Raw genomic sequence first — 18,879 nt, 5'->3', positions numbered from 1 at the left:
ACTGAGGTAGAGGAAGAGCTTTGCCACAAGGGGGTAAAGCTCAAGTTTCTTTTAGCCCTTAATTGATTGATCATTTGCTTTGCTCATTAGACCCTGTGGTCTCCATAAATGCATTTTCAGCATGTATTTGCTGGTTTTGATTCTAGTGCTTGTCCATACATATTTCAGTGCACTTGAGTTGGGGTTCTTTTGGCCAGCAGTGTCAGCTGTGTGCTGTGCGTATGGCTTGAGAGTCCTCATGTCTCCAACCAAAGGCATAAAGGGTAGGGTGACCCCAGCTGCCTCTCGGTTCCTTCTCTCTGCCTTTGGCTACGAGTCAGATTTGCAATGTCTGAGCTTTGTTGCTCACTGTGCAGCCTCAACCCCCCATCCCTTTTCAGGGACCCCTTTCAAGACAGCATGCTACATCAGGAGGTGCAGTCACTTCTAAATCTCAGAACAGTGGAAAAAGTACCTCAAGAACACGGGGAGGGCTTTTACACTCATTACTTTCTGATTGCCAGAAAGGAAGAGGGCTAGCACCTTATTCAGGACCTGGGACAACTGAACACCTTCATGCACAAGTTCAAGTTCAGGTTGGCAACTATAGTTTTGGTAATTCCAACTCTAGATCCACAGGACTGTACATAGCTCTCACCTCCAAGATGCTTATTTTCATATAGTGATTCACTTTGCCTGTAGAAGGTATCTGAGATGTCAAGTGAGCAATTCCCACTACCAGGACAGCAATCTACCATTTTGCCTATTGACAGCACCAAGGGTATTCACAAAATGCCTACCAGGAGTGGGGGCTTACCTCAGGAAATGAGTCCAGATTTATCCATATTTAGATGATTGGCCATTTGCAAAGGTTTCACACTCCATACTACAGAATTGACAGGTTTCACACTCCATACTACAGGTTTCACACTCCATACTACAGAATGCAACTTTTCATCCCTTAGATCTACAAGTAAACAAAGAAAAATCAATATTAACTCCAAGTCAAAGAATGAGAGTTATAGGAGGGGCTTTAGTTTCTACGATGGCAATGGCCTACCTACCAGAAGAGAGGTTTCAGGTCATCTTAGATCTGTCCACCTACAAGTCCCTCCCAAGGCATCTGTGATAACTTGTTTTAGACTTCTCAGGCATATAGTCTCCTGCACATACATAACTCTGCATGCCAGACTTCACCTTAGCTGCATGCAAGGATGGATGAAGTTTGTATAATCAGCCAAACAGGTATCATCCTGCATATGTCAGTACATGTTCCCCCAGAAGTCCTGTCGTCATTAAACTGCTGGAAGGACCCTCTGAAGTGAGTAACCTTCTCTTCAACATTGCCATCAGATGCTGGTAACAGACGCTTCCATAATGGGTTAGGGAGACCATTAGGACAACTGTCAAACATGAGATATCTGGACACCTCAGGAACCATGACTTCACATGAACATCTTGGAGTTAAGAGCCTTTTGCTGGGTGTTCACAGTTTTCCTCCCCCTCTAAGAGTACTGACAAGTCAAATCTTTACAGAATAAATCAGCCATGATTTATATAAACAAACAAAGGGGAGTAAGATCCACCCCTCTGTCAGGAAGCTGTATGCCTGTGGAACTTTTGTATCCACTACAGGATTACTCTAAGAGCAGTATATCTGCCAGCATTACAGAATAAATTGACATAAATTCTCTGCTGCAGAGAGAGCTAAGTGACCACAAGTGGTCAGCAAAGGACAACATAGTTCAAAATATATTGCTCGGGTGGGGGTCATCCAACCATAGTCCTCGTTACTACCAGACAAATCAGGAATGTCAAAAGTCCTGCTCTAGAGTCAGGGATCCCTGTCAAGTGCATGTCTGAACCCATTTCTGAAGTGGAAGCTAGATAAATTCAGACTGGAAATAAAGGTGTACATTTTTAACCGTTGTTGTAATTAACCATTGGAACAATTCACCCAGGGTCATGGTGGATTCTTCATCACTGGCAATTTTAAATTCAAGACTGGATATTTTGCTAAAAGATATTCTCTAAGAGTTACTTTGGGGAAGTTCTATGATTCATTATACAGGAGGTCAGACTAAAATGGCGTGGCCAAACAGCGGCTTGTGAGCTGCATGTGGCTCTTTTAGCATTAGTGTTGCTCACAGAGCCCCTCCAGACCTCCCTCCCCATTCTCTGCCTATCAGATTGGGAAGAGCTTGGGGCTTCTGTCCCATGGGGCATGCTGGGGTGCTGGGCTCCTTCCCTGTGGGGCTGAAGCCCAGCAAGCCAGCAGGTGCTGCCCTAACTTCTGACTATTATTGTATGCGGATTTGGAGGGTCAGTAAGTTTGGCCACTCATGGGCTAGATGATCACAATGGTCCCTTCTGGCCTTGGAATCTCTGAATATATTAATGTTTGCTTACTCTCCAGTTCTATTAATCTGAAGGGTTCTCTGGAATCTTGGCTCAAATTTAGCCAGGATGATCATGATAGCTTCAGCACAGCTGAAGCAATTCTGGTTCTTGGACCTAAAGAATCTTTTCATCCAACCTCCAATGCAATTACCTCTCCAGCGAGATGCAGGGTCTCAAAAAAGACATTCAGTTCTTCCATCTGATCTGTGCTTTCTGCACCTCCTGGCATGGATGTTGGCTGGCTAACATCAGTAGAGACCATGTCCAGCTGAGATACAAAACCTTCTCATCCATGGTAGAAAAGACACTGAAGCTGGCTTGCTCTGCCAAGTGGAAAAAAGCCCTCATCTGGACAAAAAATGCCAGTTCTCTCTAGCTCAGATACCAGATGTTCTGGTCTCTTAAGAACCGTGGACTTTTTGTGAGCTTCCTCAGGGTTCACCTGCCAGCCATCTCAGCTTCCCACTCTCTAGTTTAGTGGCATTCCATATGCTCACACCCTATGATGGCTAAGTTCCTTATAGGTTCCTAGCCCACCTTTTGACGCATCCCTTTGATGCTTCACCTTTCCATCAAAACAGCCTTTCTGATAACCGGAACATCAGCCAGAAGGGTAGGTGAGATACACGCACTAAAGGCAGTGCTCCCATATATGGCTTTTCATAAAATCAGGGTGCCCTTGAGACCTCACCCAAAATTTATAACAAAGATAGTGTCTCTTTCATCTTAACCAGGTTATACAACTACCTGTATCTTTTCCTCAAAACACATTCAAACTAGGGGGAAGCTGAACTTCGCACTCTACTGTTCATAGAGCGATTTCCTTCTATGTTGATAGAACTAAGACATATAAGGTATCCCCCCAGACTGTTCATAGCTTATGAGGACACGGTGAAAGGTCAGGCCATTTAAACTTTGTACCCTATCCCTACCCTCCAGCGTATCTACCATTCCTCCAAGCTTAGTGTCATCTGCAAATTTGCTGAGGGTGCAGTCCATCCCATCCCCCAGATCATTAATGAAGATGTTGAACAGAACTGACCCCTGGGGCACTCTGCTTGTTACCAGCTGCCAACTAGACATCAAGCCGTTGATCAATAGCCGTTGAGCCTGATGACCTAGCCAGCTTTCTATCCATCTTATAGTCCATTCATCCAACCCATACTTCTTTAACTTGCTGATATGAATACTGTGGGAGACTGTATCAAAAGCTTCGGTTGCTTCTTTGAGAAATGTTGCAATACTAGAAATACATCAGGCACCTACTGGGTGTTCACTGCACACTTTTAACTGCATTACTCCATAGTGGAAGTGTCAAGATCTGAAGATAATTTTGGGAGGACGGACCTACGGTCATTGTTTAGGTGGACTGGTGGCGCACACCTCCAATAATCATGGTTGTTGCTTGTGAGCCACAAGCAGTGGAATATGTATGAATAAGTACACAAAGAAAATATGATATTTACCTTACAGTAACTGTGGTTCTTCGAGATGTGTTGTCCATACATGTTTCATGACCCACACTTCTTCCCTGCTACTACGGAGTCTGAAAACACCTGGATCTGTATTGGGGGAAGGAACTGAGGTAGTTAAAATCATCCTGTCCTTTATGCCTATATTCAATGCACGATGATATTCAGGGTGCAGGCATGGCCCCTCCCAAGAGACACTGCTGGTCAAAAGAATCCAAACTCAAGTGCACTAGGTGCATTTGCACCAACTGTGACTATATATGGAAAATACATCTCATGTAACCAGTTATTGTAAAGTAAGTAACTGTTTCTTCCTATCTCCTATTGTAATTTAAAGTAATTTTGGTTTACAAGAAGTTTAAAAAAAAAGTGTGTCTAGTAAATAGTTATTGTCTAGACTAACCAGTGTACAATTAGCATGGGACTAAAGGCGGGTCACATGCAGGGATCCATTCCCAGCATTTGAGGGTTTCTTGATTTCCCATTTGCAGAGTACTAGACTATACCCTCAGTGCTCAAAACAACCACCACCACCAATTGGTATTGAATCAGTTTTCTGTTCCACAGAGAACTCATTTTGAGGAGTTCCCATCCTAGGTGTTCAGCCATCCCCTCCTCCTGAATGGTCCACTGTGCACTCCGATTTGCCTGGCCTGCCACTAAGCACCTCTTTTTAGTCTGGTTATTAAAAATAATAGTAAAAAGGAATTCTGTTGTTGGGTAAATCAAGAAAGGTAGCGGAAGGCTGTGCATGGAGAGTGTGTACTCCCTGCAAAGCTGAAGGTCTGAAAAGACGGAACTAAGATTAAAAATAAGTTTCTCTGGTGCCAGAGTCAGGTTTAGAGCTGGCATGGGAGTGAATATGTGAAGGAGGTGAGGTTTAGACAATCTGGTGAACGTGAACTGTGTGCATAGTCCATTCCAGTTCACAGTTGCGCCTTCATCTACTAGGCTCTTCAAGTAGCATTTGGTTCTTGTATGTTTTTCTTTCTAGGTTAACTTTTAAAAATCTTTGAGAGTTTAGTGTCTTATTGTCAAGCCTTAAGTTAATTGTGATTTGAGTCATGAGATCAAAACCAAGTAATATAATACAATACAATAGCATTTGTAACAAAATTATGAGGCTTCTTATGTGTTGCTTCCAATTTAATTTTTGATGCAATTAAAAAAAATTATTTCAGGAAGGCATGCTTGAAAGACATGAGTATTTGACATGGATACTAGATGTTCTGGAAAAAATCAGACCTGCTGATGATGAACTTCTTAAACTCTTGTTACCGCTAATGTTGCAGGTACAGAATGTGATTTAAAGCTATAGTTTTTTTTTTTTTTTTAAAATCTATTTTAAAATATCCTAAGTAACGTTTTTTTATTTGTTGCTCTTTGGTATATTTAAAAAAAACCCTGCTTATAATACTAGTGTTCTATCTATAAATGTACTGAAATCTTTTCCCAGGTGCTTCATATTTGGACTAAACTGAAGTTTTATATGCATTTTTAATGCTTTAAACTTCTTCCTGCCGTGAATGAACATGAATTAGTTTTTCTAAGTAGAAAAACAGAACCAAAAACCTGCTCTTTCAGGACAGAAGAGTTTTTAAAGAGCCAGAACTGTAGAGCAGTGTTTCAACTATGTTTTCTGTTTGAGAGATCTTCTAGGTGCATTAGATGATCCCTTCTAATATGTGTATGTTAGAGATGAGAATTGTAGTGAAAAGTACATTGAAAAGGCTGTTTTGCTTAATATATTATGCAATTTTTATTTCAGTATTCAGAAGAGTTTGTTCAATCAGCCTACTTGTCCCGTCGCCTTGCTTATTTCTGTGCCAGACGACTGTCTTTATTACTAAGTGATACTCCTAACCTCATAGCTGCACACTCGCCTCATATGATTATTGGACCAAACAATCCTCCTTTAGCAGCTCCAAGTCCTACTACAACTGGTCCTGTGGTGAGCCCGGTACAGCTAGCCTGTTCGGATTTCTTTTCCTGCCCACAACATCGTCCACTAGTTTATGGACTTAGTTGTATGCTGCAGGTAGGTAGATGTTTTCAAGACTCTAATAATTCTCATTGCAATGTATTTGGGAACTTGATTTATGGATCTGGTAACAGGAAAAAAGCCTTATCGTTGTCATTTTATAATGGCCTATGGCAATTATAATCTCATGGTTGTTCATTGGTCAATTTGAAATTAGTGATGTCAATCACATGTCTAATGTATAGGTGCCACATTGGAAAAACCACCAATAGGTTTGGTTCTTCTGTCAATTTCAGCTAAGAGATGAAGATCTGAATGAGCATGGAGAATGAACGTAAAGGTGGTCTCTCCAGGTTATGGCTGAGGTTTCAGCAGGACTGTGGGGGAAAAGGCTTGTGCTGGCTATGGTCCAAGTTGGTACCTGTTATGTGGAGAGAAGCCCTTTTCTGGTAGAAATAATCAAAACCTTCCTCAGGGAGAGCACTCTGCTAGCACTCTGGAATACACGGTCGTCTGGCCTGTCCTCAAGAAGCTAGTGCTTGACATCAGTGACCTTGTTAATTTCTGCCTGGTGTCAAACCTTTCATTCCTGAGCAAAGTCAAAGAGAAGGTGGTAGTGGACCGACTCCAGCAGTAGCTAAACGCAGAAGATGTCCTAGATTCCTCAAGCTTGGCATGGAATCGAAACAGTGTGGGTCGCGTTGCTAGACAAATCCCCATGGCAGAGAACCAAGGTGAGACGGTGATGCTCATACACTTGCCTTCTTATCCGCCTTTGACACCATTAATCATGAGCAGGTAACTCATTTACATGTGCTGGCAAGAGGAGAACAAGGCTAATATAATTTCTTTCCTTTCTAAAAAGGCTCAGTGACGATGAGCAGCTTCTCCTCCTTTCTGAAAGTTCTGACATGCAGAGTACATCAGGGCTCCTTCCTACTACTGCCTCTGTTTAACATCTACTTTGACATGGGTTGTGATGCCAACCATATGCTGATGACATGCAGCTCAATGTAGCTCTCAAACTTCACTTTCTCACAAGCTACGGCACTTGCAGGAGTTGACAGCCTGGATAACCAGCTGTCTCAAACTGAACAGAGGGGAGACTGAATTAATGCTAAGTGAAGCAGGTAAACTGGGAAGTATCAACACCTCTTCATCCATCAAGGGCATATGACGACTGTACTAGGATAATGCACAGCCTGAGAACTCATCACTGATTTGGGAAAATCAAATTGTAGCTAGAAGAGACTTTCCACCCCCAAGTAGCAAGACTCTTCCTGTTCCTCTTGGACAAGGAACTGCCATAGCAGCTAATTTGTTTGTCTCCTCCATACTGGATTACTGCTGCACATGCTCTTTCACAGCAGAGAAAATTCATAAAGCTGGTAAACAGCAAGTGGCTTATTTCCCAAGTGGAACAATCCAAAGAGACTGTTATGCTCTGCAACCTGCACTGGTTCTCCTTTTACCATCAGATCAATTCTGGATTTGATACTGATTCACAAAGCCATCAATGGGATATGCCCAGGTTATTTTCAAATGACACTTCTCCTGCAACTTATTTAGCAGGCCACTGTCGTTGGAATCCAGATCTGGATTTATGAGAGCGGGAGATAGAATCTCTCAACAATACAACCAGCCAAGGCCATGGAACCCATTACCTAAAGAAGCTGGAAAGAACCTTATACTAGCTATTTTTCAGATCATGCTTTAAGATCCATCTCCTCTTCACCAAAAAAATTTCCAAAGAACCAGGGCAAAAGAAAATCAACTGGCAAGCTCAAAAGTAACTTGGAACTTATGTTCCAAAAGTAATCTAGAGCAGGATGGGTTGCTGACAGGAACCCAGCCTCGGTGTCCTGCTTATATCTAGATGATGAACAGCTCTCATGGTGGATGAAATCTTACCCTGAGGAAGTCGGTGGCAAACTCCCATTGCCTTCAGTGGGGCATGATTTCACCTGTTGGTTTTTAATCCTTCTACAGCATTACATGCTTCTCTTTATAAACAAAACCCTAAAATGACACCTATCTTGCTAAGTTATTCATGTGTCATAGGCAGTGTCTGATGGAAATTAGCCTTCAGTGGTGTTCTTTGATGGCAATATGAAGGCAATACAAATATAAATTGAGCAAGTATATATTTAAATGCAATTTTCAATTTAATAATAAGGAAAATAACATTTTAATTTAATTTCCCACACTGATGTTTTTAAAAGCAAATGGTTATGCAAAGGCCTCTTTTTAGTCATTTTCACTGCAGTTGTGAGGCCAGAAGTGATCTAGTTGATGAGACTATCTCCTGTGGTTGGTGTTTAGCTGTGACCCTGTCTATTGCAAATGTTCTGAAAAGATGACTTCTTACTACTTTACATTATTGCTTGCAGACTGTAACTCTCTGTTGCCCAAGTGCCTTGGTGTGGAATTATTCCACAAATGAAAGTAAGAGCATGAATCCAGGCTCTCCTCTGGATTTACTTCAAGTTGCTCCATCTAGTTTACCTATGCCAGGTGAAAATTCAGCATTTAATCAACAGGTAGGCTTGTTTTGCTTTTTAAAGGGCAAAAGTCTGTATTCTGTATACCTTCCAAAAATGTAATAGTTCATGCTATGAATTTAGGTATGGCTATAGTCTTGGTTTGGGATTAGTTATGTTAGCTTTGAAATTGTATTGTTTACGGTGTACCATTTGTTTGGTAAATATTTACGAATGCTGGGATTGTTTGAATTAAAGTATTGTGTATTTGAATTGCAGTATTATTAATGCTTTCAAAGTAAAGATCTTGAGTTAGTTGAAACTGATGTTGTTCAATGGCACAGAACAGCAAATAGCGGGAGACTTGTTGCACCTCCCAATGAAGTGCAACATTTGTGACCTGAAAAACTTTCACTCCTTTAGCATTGTTGGGTTGAATACAAGTCCTGGAATGAAGCTATTTCAGAATAATGTTTAAAAAAAACCAAATCAGTTGAACACACCATTCTTGAGGGTACTGTTTTCTAATGTAGGAAACACTGATACACTGTTGGATACGGATACCTTACTGATGCAGAGAAATGTGCCATGTGCTTCAGTTGAGAATCATGGCTTCCCAGTCACTAGCTAATGTGCAACAATAATCTTTTTAGGTTCGGGCAAAGATTTATGAAGTAGAACAGCAGATAAAACAAAGAGGTTGTGCTGTGGAGGTGCGGTGGTCTTTTGATAAGTGCCAAGAATCAACAGCAGGTAATGCAAGTCAAATGCAAAGAAAATGTTAGAAATGTTGAGTGCTAGATTTTGTATATTTCTGTTTGTGCTTGATTACATCACACTGTCATTATTGTTAAGCATAGATTTGACAGAAGGACATAACAGGTAGCATGTTTTTGTTTTGTTTTTGGATTGGCGCTGTATTGTTAGCATAAATGTTAGTGGGGAGAGACTGTTACAGTTCAAGTTCTGGGTCTGATGAATCCTAAGATCTTGGATCAAGTGGCGATATGAAATATGGAGAAATAGCCTCTTCAGACAATAGGGCAGTGGTTCCCAACCTTTTTAAGTGAAAGCCCCACTAGTTAACACTAGGTAAAATACACGCCCTCTCACCTCCCCGACCCACCCCTCACTGGCCATAAACACACACAACCCCTATAAATCCCTATAAATGATGATAACACTAAATTACATAAATAAATAATAATAAATTACTTTTACCTGAGTAAAAAGCTAAGTCTTCCATAGCACAGCCGCCACTTCATGCCCAGTGTATCCCTGCCTCTTCCTGTCCCTCATGGACTGAGGGTAATGGAGGTGGGCCCTGGTGAGTTGGCTGGGGCTGCTCCAAGCCCCCACCAGCATGGGGCTGCTCCTCTCTGGCCAGGCACTGAGTCGGTACAGGGCTGGGGGGGGCTCCTTCTTTGCTTTGGCCGGCGCGGAGCTCAAGGCTCCTCCTCTGCTCCGGCCAGCATGGTGCTCCAGGGGGCTATGACTGGCCAGCGCAGAGCTCAAGGCTGCTGTGCCTGGCATGGAGCTTGATGGGCTAAATGACCTCACCGTTCCCGAAGTCTCATGAAGAACCCCCTGTAATCTCTGGCGTCCCCTCAAGGGGGTCCCGCTCCCCAGATTGGGAACCAATGCCATAGGGGATAATCTTCCATGACTTTCCTGGTGAGAGAGGGCTTAGTAGGTTAGAGCTCCTGAGGGAAGCTATTTAACCCATCTAAACTGTAGGGTTGGTCACTGTGAAAAGGGAGCATATAAAGTTCCTTGGAGGTGCAATTATTCCAAGAAGGGCAGTGAGGATATCACGTAAGGACTAGAGAAACTTGCAGTTTTAATTGTAGGATTTTGCGTGTGCATAGATTTCTGGTAATGGTCAGGATTGGGTTAATCTCTAGATATATTTTTAGAATACAAGGAAGTCTTGCATCATCACTCTTTTTGCTTTTCAGAGGCCAGGGGGGAAGTTAATTTGGTTTTAGTCATGTTTGCTGGGGACAGGTGTCTGTCGCCAGATCCACCGCCCCAATTAGCACTTTCATAGTAACATAAATCACTAAATTCAACTTTCTTCCTTTTTTTGGGGGTGGAGGGGGAATTAGTTTTGTGTCCATTTCTCCCAGATGTTGGTGCTGTATGTATCAAGTGAAGTCTTGGATTTCACATAGAATTTTTCTGGTAAACTGTTTGGTTACTTTTTAAAAAAAAAATATCTAGGGGTCACCATCAGCCGAGTATTGCATACATTGGAGGTCTTGGATCGACACTGTTTTGACAGATCAGATTCCAGCAATTCAATGGAGACTCTTTATCACAAGATTTTCTGGGGAAACCAGAATAAGGATAACCAAGAGGTAATTAATGTTCTCCCAACCCATTTCAGAAACTGTAGGCTCATGAGTCCCTTATTCATTGCAATTATTTTATAAAAGTTTGGCCCTAAAGCTTCCTGTCTTTGTTTAGTTTATTAATGTTGGCTGATAACGTTAGGAGAAAATGGTTCCCCATTGTTATGATAGCCTTCTTCAGAGTGATATGACCTAAGCCTTTATATTTATAAGGAATACTCTTTCTCCACTGGAGCATAGCTCCTTCCCCCTGCATTGTGAATGGAGGGAAAGGAGAGATTCCAACTCCCCTTGTTCCCTGAGACCATCCCCTCCAAACAGGTATAACTTATTTTATTTTTTGTATAATCTTCTTTAGGGATCCCAGATCACATTCCCCCTGGGCCTGCTGCAAGAGGCTTACTGGTGCTCAGGGGCTGACTAACCTCTGCAGGCCGTGCCTGGGGAGAGGGAAATAGGCTCTGCAGAGGGCAATGGGATCAAACTTCTGCTCATAATGGATTAGTCCAGCATAACCACTTCAAAGCCTTACAGTTCCAAGGATCTGTCAAAGCTGCCTGCAGCCTAATAAACAAATACTGCATTTCTATAATTTTGCATCATAATTCTATATAGGGTATATATGGGTTTTGTAATGCGGATTCCATCACCATAGTCTCTATTCTGGACACCAGCCATAAATTTTTGATAAATTAATTAGATTAAAATAAAATATAAGAGTTAACTGTAAGGCATATATAGGGGCAGTAAAATCCTGTTTCAGTGGGAATTTTGCTGTTGATTTCAGTGGAACTAGGAGTTCATCCATGGGGGGGGGGGGGGGAATTACCACCTTTGATGTATGTTGTCCTCTGCACACTGACTTTCAGGGAGCTCCTACAACTTAAAACCAATAAGTGTGTGGTAACCATGAGTATAAGGTAAATCATAGTCTCTGTATTAGTTAGTCCATGTACTTGATACAAAATTTAGGAAAGTGTAGTTGAGCCACTAGGTGGCAGTTTGTTATTAGGCAGCTTTATGGGCTAGGCATATTTACTTATGCCATCTTTACCTCTGTAGGAGTTATATACTCAAGAGGTAATAGATTTGTACTGAACTAGAATGCCTCCGACTTATATCTTGATTTCAATCTGTTAGATGCACACTGTCTTTATGCATGCAACCGTAAGCTCTCAGTCATGGGCTTATGCTTGTACTCCTCTATTTTTAGCTAGCAATTTATATAACGTGGCCTGTCCTTGTTTTTTATGCTACTCACAGTACCAGAATATCTGCATGCTAACAATTAGTTAAAGCAAAATTCAGCATGAAGGGCTATATTCGCTATCCCCCAGCAATATGAAGCCACTGTCGCATATATAGATTTTCTTCCCTGCTTCCGTGGTTGATGAATTGCAAAACTTCATCTTGAAAATAGTAAATTATGATAGTGTTTATTTTACACTCCTGGAGTGTCCCCAAAGTGCTAGGCACTGTACAGAAATACAGGGAAGACGCAGACCCTTCCATGATGAACTTAGAATAAAAACAACCAAGAACCAGATGATACAACATACTCGCATGTTTGGGGTGGTGCTTCGCCACCAACACATCTTATTGGTTCCATGGAGGATTTTTTATGGAACAAGTAAAAATAAATATGATTTTTATTTCTTGCAGGTGTCATGGAACAAGTGGTTCTTAGATAGAGATTTTCATGAGGATAGGGGAGTGGGATAAGCCAGTTGAGGAAGAGCAATCCAAGCATGAAGGTAGAGTGACAAAACAAATGTAGAAATAGTTGTGGGAGAAATGAATGGTGGGGCATCAAGACTGGAAGAGCTTAGTAGCAGGGGCAGTGTGACAAAACGGGTGTGGATAAGCGAAGATGCCAAGTGAGAGTCTTAGGAAGGGTCTTGAAGATTAAACTTTGAAGTGGAGAAGTAGGGAGGTAATGTCAGGTTGGGTGAGACAGATGGATTTAGCAGCTGCATGAACATGTTGTGTAGCTGAGAGGGGGGAATTGCGGATGACCTCCTTAGAGTGGATGATGGAGGGGTGGCATCATTGATGGAGAATGGGAAAGTGAAGAAGTGATGGGATGAAAAACGGGTTCAGTTTTGGCTATGTAAATTTTGAATTACAGTGAGGCATGCAGGAGGAGGTACATAAATGGATTAAGGAAGGCAGAGGTCAAGCCGATTTTGGAGAACCATCAACATAAAGGTGGCATTTTGAAACGCAGAGTAGCTTGCGTAACTTCCGTCGACTTTGGAACTCCTCTTCTTCGCAGTGCCTTCACTGTGCTACACCGATGGGAAATGCATTCCCATTGACGCAGTGCTATGCCACTTGAAGGGGTGGTTTTAATGTGTCGACTTCCAGATCAATTGAGCGGGTCTTCACTGACCACTCAATCAATCTGGATAGATCGATCCAGCGGCAGTGAATTTGCCGCCATCCGTGAAGACGTACCCTGATTGTTCCTGCTTTCTGATTGATTGTACCTGTAACGTAGCAAGGTGGTGGCCTCTGCATTACTAACTTTGAACAAATTGGCCCGAGAAAACAAAAAAGCTCTGGTGTGATCACAGACCAGAGCCTACATACTCTCTTTGCCTTATGGTTGATTTCATGCCAGATACAGTAGATTTATCAAACTGTTGGTGTGCAGACCAAAAAGCAATGTCTGACTTGTAACGGTGAGCTCTTTTCTGTGCTATAGTGGTCATACTTGGGTGAATTCTTTACAACCAAAGCATGTGGTCTGAGCTCTCCTATTATTTTTATCTGAGCTTATAATATGTTACTGAAATTCATAAGGTGTGCGTGCATGCGTGTGAGAGAGAGAGAATCGTACTAAGCACAGTGACTAATGCTAAGTGCTTCTCCTATCATTTATACCAGTTCAGCTCCACTGACTTCAGTGGAATTGCTCCTAATTCTTAGCAGTGTGAGTAGAATTGGGCCTGAAGTATCTACGGTACTACATTGGTAAATATGACTGAAACAGCTGCTTTCCACTGACTTAACAGCAATTGCCAATTCTATGATAACTAACCTACAAGCAAAAAATTACATCACTATATATTTCCCTAGATTTTAAAGTCTGTGTGTCCATGCAGGTTAATGTGTCATTTGAGATTGCATGTACATCTGTAGAATTGTTGTGCTTAACTAAAAAATGATTAGTGCTATAAATATTGTGATGCAGGTGTAATATTTTAAAATAAATATTGTGTGGGCAACCTCCATTCCAGCCATGCAATTTTAAGCTAGAATAAATGTTTACTAAAATCAGCTAGATTTCAAATGATTGCTTAATTACAGCAGGAATGCCTTTAATCCTTCCTTTTTAGCTGCTAAAATGCCCTCTGGAGATTTGGATTAAAAGTAGGGCTCTTAGAAAGATTGAGACAGTATCCCACAGAGGCAGACTAATGCCCAGGAATATATTACCAATTTCTTTTTGGACCTCAGATGAGTAAGTTTGAACAAGCCCCTTTGCTGACTGCTTAAGAAGATCTGAAAATTGAAATGCACAGAAGTCATAAATTATATTTAACACTCAGCAGCAGGTTGCTTGAATTGCATGACTAGCAACTATCTGGTTTTAAAGTACTCCTACAGCTTCCTTTTCATAGTTGTGCATTGGAATTTAGTTTGGGCCAAATTATCAACCTAAGACACAGCCTAAATAATGGGACTGAGTACTGAGCTGTCCATGGGATTGTGAATAAAGGAATCCTCATCCCCGGCCCCCCCAAGGCTGTGGAATGGCTTTGTGGACACTCAGGGATGCACGCTGAGCTTTTGCACATAGTGTGCCTCCATGCCTGACCTTCCAAGACTTGTCAGGAAGGACATCTGCCAGGCACGAATGTCAAGAGTCTGGCCAAGGAAGCCATGATCTGCACAGGGAGTGTTCCTGTCTGCATAGGCTCTCCAAATGCTTCCTCATCTCCCATCCCTCACGATGAAATGGAAAGGCACTGGTATTGCTATGTCCGGAACTCTGTGAGAGGGAAGGAGATGGCAGGATTTTCCCGTTTGTGAGAGTTTCTCTTCTAGGTAGCTTAATGGTATATAACATACAATAATGCTGTAACTAAACCATGCAGCACCCACCCATGACTTGGAAGTGAAAATTCAACTGAGCTCATCAGGCAGCGTGGTCCAATGGATGGGGCACCACAATGGCAGTCGGGAGACTGGTGTTTTATTCACGACTGTCACTCAGTCTGTGACTTTAGGTGAATCATGTAGGCCAAAGTTGTCAAAATTGTCCCCTAATTTGGGATGCTCAGTATCTAGGTATCCTGCTTTTGAGACGCGTATTTCCAATTGAGGCCAATGGGAATTGTGGGTGCTCTGCACCTCTGAGAATTTAGAATGTGATTTATCTTGGTATTTGTTGTGAGACTTCAGCTCATCAATATGTCATTCTTCCCATGCTCGGCCACCGTTTATTCTGAATACTGAAAAGCCAGACAGGTTCCTATAAGTCCCCCCTCCTCCTCCCCACTTAATCTCTTTGCATTGCAAGAAAGAATCCAGATACGGTCATGGAGGAACTACCTACTTTCAACGTATTGTCAAGGGCCACTTCTGTTGGATATCTTAGTCCTGTGGTGAGACACCCTAAGTGTAGGAGTCTGAGGGAAGTACTCTGACCTGAGTGAGTTTTTCTGTTTCCACCCTGGTCTTACATCCCTGTAACTCTTTGACTGTATTTGAGTTACTTTTGATTTGCCATGATATAAATAGGAGGGGAATTGAGCCCTCTGTCAGATACTGTATGTAAATAAAAGGTCCTTTGCTCTTTTCTTGTCGGTGTGTGTAACTTCTCCTCACCCATTATAATCCATCTCCTTTCTCTACAGTAAGCATGCTCTTTTTGCCTCTGAGTGTGACCTACTTTTGTGCTTCCTCCGGTCCTTTCTGCCTCTTGACATTAGGAAGGACAAAAAACAAAAACAAAACAAAAAACTGCACTGGCGTGCATTTGTGGGGGGAGCAACCAACAACAATTGCTGCTGGTAGTGAAAATGGCAAGAGCATATAGAGGTTGGGTGGAAATGCCAAGCATGGCCTCTCTGAACATCAGCACCATGCTCCTACTCAGTTTATGAACTGCTGGATGGAATTGATTAGCTGCTTTACTTGATAAGTGCTGGGGTTGAGGTATTTCTGTTGAGCTGCAACTTGCACTCATTTTCTGTCTAGATTTCAGAGTCCTATGCTGCAGATAGGCAAGTAACTATATTGCTTTGGTTTTTGTTAGGATTTTAAACAAATACCTCCTTTTTATATTTGATTTGGCTTATTGCCCTAAATAAATATTGCTCAAAATACATCTAGGCAAACTAGTGTAGATAAAGCAATAACTAATCTAAGCCTTTGTTAAAACTTAAACCTAGATGAGAATGCTTTGGGTGACTTTTTTCCCTAAACAATTTGTTTTGAAAATGTGTGTTTTTTTTTTTTTTTTTTTTTTTTTGGTTCCTTTGTTTTTTGTAAATGGCAAAAAACCCATCAACCCGTCCGGCCCCCCCCACCACAAGGCAAGCCCGCCTCAACCCCAACCACAAGGCAACTCTGCAGGCCCCCTCCTGCTATAGATAAGATTGATAACATCGCACATCTCCTCATTCTCGTGTGACTCAGACCATGTGTCACACACAAAGCGTTTATATGTTAGTGGGCAGACAACTGCTATGTTTTCAATAGTTTTGATCTGTCATCGCTTAAACTGTGGAAGTGGGAACACTGCAGCATCTTTAGCTGGACGGAGAAACTTAACATTAGATATCCCAGTGTATTGTGATGATAACACAAGTCTTTAGCTCAGTGTTTTTTATTTAAAAAAAAAAAAAAAAAGGTAGATTAAATCATTCTTTGGTAACTGGCAAATCTATTTAAAAAAAACCCAGTCAGGGCAGTCAAATACCAGCCAGGCAATAACCCTATTTGAAGATGAAAAGCACTATAGAATGCCCAAGTATTATTATTATTGTTAATGAACATAAAAATGTCATTGATTAATTATAAAAATTATAAAAATGACCTACTTCTATAAAACTTTTTCACATGTTCTGTCCAACATGTCCTGAATAAATATTTGGACTGGGGCTCTCCCTATTATCATGGGTGCAATAATGATCTTTTCACAAATTAAATTATAAAAGGCTTTTTATCTGTTGACAATTGTCAGTGAATTTGTATTCTTCCCATGTCAGGAAATCATCAGTCTGTTTTAATGCAGTACAGCAAACACTCTCATCTTAGCTTTGGTTTCTCTGGATTTTGTTGGGTTGTCACAACTCTCCATAGTTGCAACTTCCTTTTAAATAGAAGAAAGGGTAATTTTTAAGAATGGTTATAAATTTAGCTTTTAAATTTTCAATATCTTGAGTAATAAAATATTCACTTTTTAATGTTCTTCTAAGTATGCCTAACAATAGGAATGCTCTAGGAAATGGCCACGTTGTAGAGTTCATTTTATCGTGTGGAAATTTATAATTGAAAAATATATGAAATAATCTATTTTGAAAGGGACATTACTGGATTTAAATTGGACATTACTGGATTGAAAATATAAATTATTGTAGCTCCAGAGATAATTAAAAATGAGACAAGATTTTCAGAAAGGGTAGGCTTCTAAACCCCTATTTAGGCCATAAGTGACCTGATCTTCAGAAGTGCTATCTGTCTCCCACTGAGGTCCCATTGAATTAACTGATATCTGTGAGAGCTCCTGGGTTCTCATAACTTCTAAAGAACAGGTCACTTAGGACTTGATCCTGCTTCATTAATGTCAGTGGGAGTTTGGCAATGACTTCAGTGAACATAGGATCAAGCCCCTCTTTAGGCATCCAAATGTAGATTTCGGAGCTGAACTTCAGGCACTCATTTTCTTTAAAATCTTGGCCAAAAACTTTTTAGAATAGCGTCTGGGGATTTTCATTAGCATTCTGCATATCTTGCACACGGAAAATAGCCTGGTCATTAACTTTTGTTTATAATCAATTTTGCTGTTACATTCTCATCACCTAACCACTGCTACAGTGTTTGTTACAAACACAGCAACTTAATATCTCTTTTTCTTTTTAAAAAATCTTTCCATTGCCAACAAGAAAAATGATAGAAACATTTGTTTTAGATTTTATAGAATCTTGTATATACAAAATCTAAAGTATGGGTCAAATTTGATCTGAGAGTGTCTCTTTAATTTAGGCAGTCCCGTTGACTTCAGTGGTACTCCTTACATGTGCAAAGTAAAGCATGTGTGTTTGTGTTTGCAGGATTGGAACCTACATAAGACCAGTCACGCTGGTCTGATCAATGGTCCATCTAGCCCAGTATCCTGTCTCGGACAATGGCCAGAGCCCGATTTCTCAGAAGGAATGATCAGAACAGGGCAATTTTTGAGTGATTCTCTCCCCAGTTTTTGGCAGTTGGAGGATTAGGGACACATGAAGCATGGGGTTGCATCTCTGACCATTTGCCTAATAGCCATTGTTCGACCTATCCATGAATTTATCTTATTCTTTTTTTGAACCCAGTTATACTTTTGGCCTTCACAACTTCCCCTGGCAATGACTGTGCACTGTGTGAAAAGTACTTACTTATGTTTGTTTTAAATCAGCTGCCTATTAATTTTATTAGGTGACTTCCAAGTTCTTGTGTTATGTGAAGGGTAGAATAACACTTCCCTATTCACTTTCTCCATATCATTCATGATTTTATAGATCTCTATCCTGTCCCCCGTTGGTCAGCTCTTCTCTAAGCCTGAACAGTCCCAGTCTTTTAATCTCTCCTCGTATGGAAACTGTTCTATACTCCTAATCATTTTTGTTGTTCTTCTCTGCATCTTTTCCAGCCTAGTTCAACAAGCAGTGGAAAAGCAGAAATAAATTCTGAGCAAGGTTATAAAGTTTGGTAATGCAATCAGCACATGCTGAATTACTGTTTGTTTGACATTGTCTGTTTTTCTTCTCTGCCTGAGAAATTCCAGCATGAAATTTTTTCATGTTTAAGGGACGGTAATGCGCAAAATCATTTTGTGAGGAAAATTCTGCCCTGTGACATTAATAACTGGAATAGTTTTTAAGAACAAACTGATCAAAGAATTTCTATTATTAGAAAAGTTTTAAAAGGACAATATCTTCATAATTTTTTTTTGAGTCCAGTCTTTTTTTAAGCAAATGTGTAATACAGTGTAGCATTTT

General features: G+C 41.0%; 1 protein-coding gene across 1 annotated transcript in view; it reads left to right on the top strand.

Annotated features, from left to right (window-relative positions):
- The window catches only part of MED12L (mediator complex subunit 12L), a 266,607-nt gene that overhangs the window by 34,054 nt on the left and 213,674 nt on the right, over positions 1-18,879 (top strand). The window contains exons 6-10 of the mRNA XM_067551717.1: positions 5,033-5,143; positions 5,620-5,889; positions 8,223-8,372; positions 8,966-9,065; positions 10,536-10,672. Of these exons, the coding sequence (XP_067407818.1) occupies positions 5,033-5,143; positions 5,620-5,889; positions 8,223-8,372; positions 8,966-9,065; positions 10,536-10,672 (768 nt within the window). The remainder of the gene's footprint in view (positions 1-5,032; positions 5,144-5,619; positions 5,890-8,222; positions 8,373-8,965; positions 9,066-10,535; positions 10,673-18,879) is intronic.

Source organism: Emydura macquarii, unplaced genomic scaffold, assembly GCF_026122565.2.
Source record: "Emydura macquarii macquarii isolate MOO-44397 ecotype Brisbane River unplaced genomic scaffold, CSIRO-AGI_Emac_v2 contig_18, whole genome shotgun sequence".
NCBI lineage: Eukaryota > Metazoa > Chordata > Testudines > Chelidae > Emydura > Emydura macquarii.
Note: the sequence above shows the minus strand (reverse complement) of the source record. Positions and strands in the feature narration are given on the sequence as shown.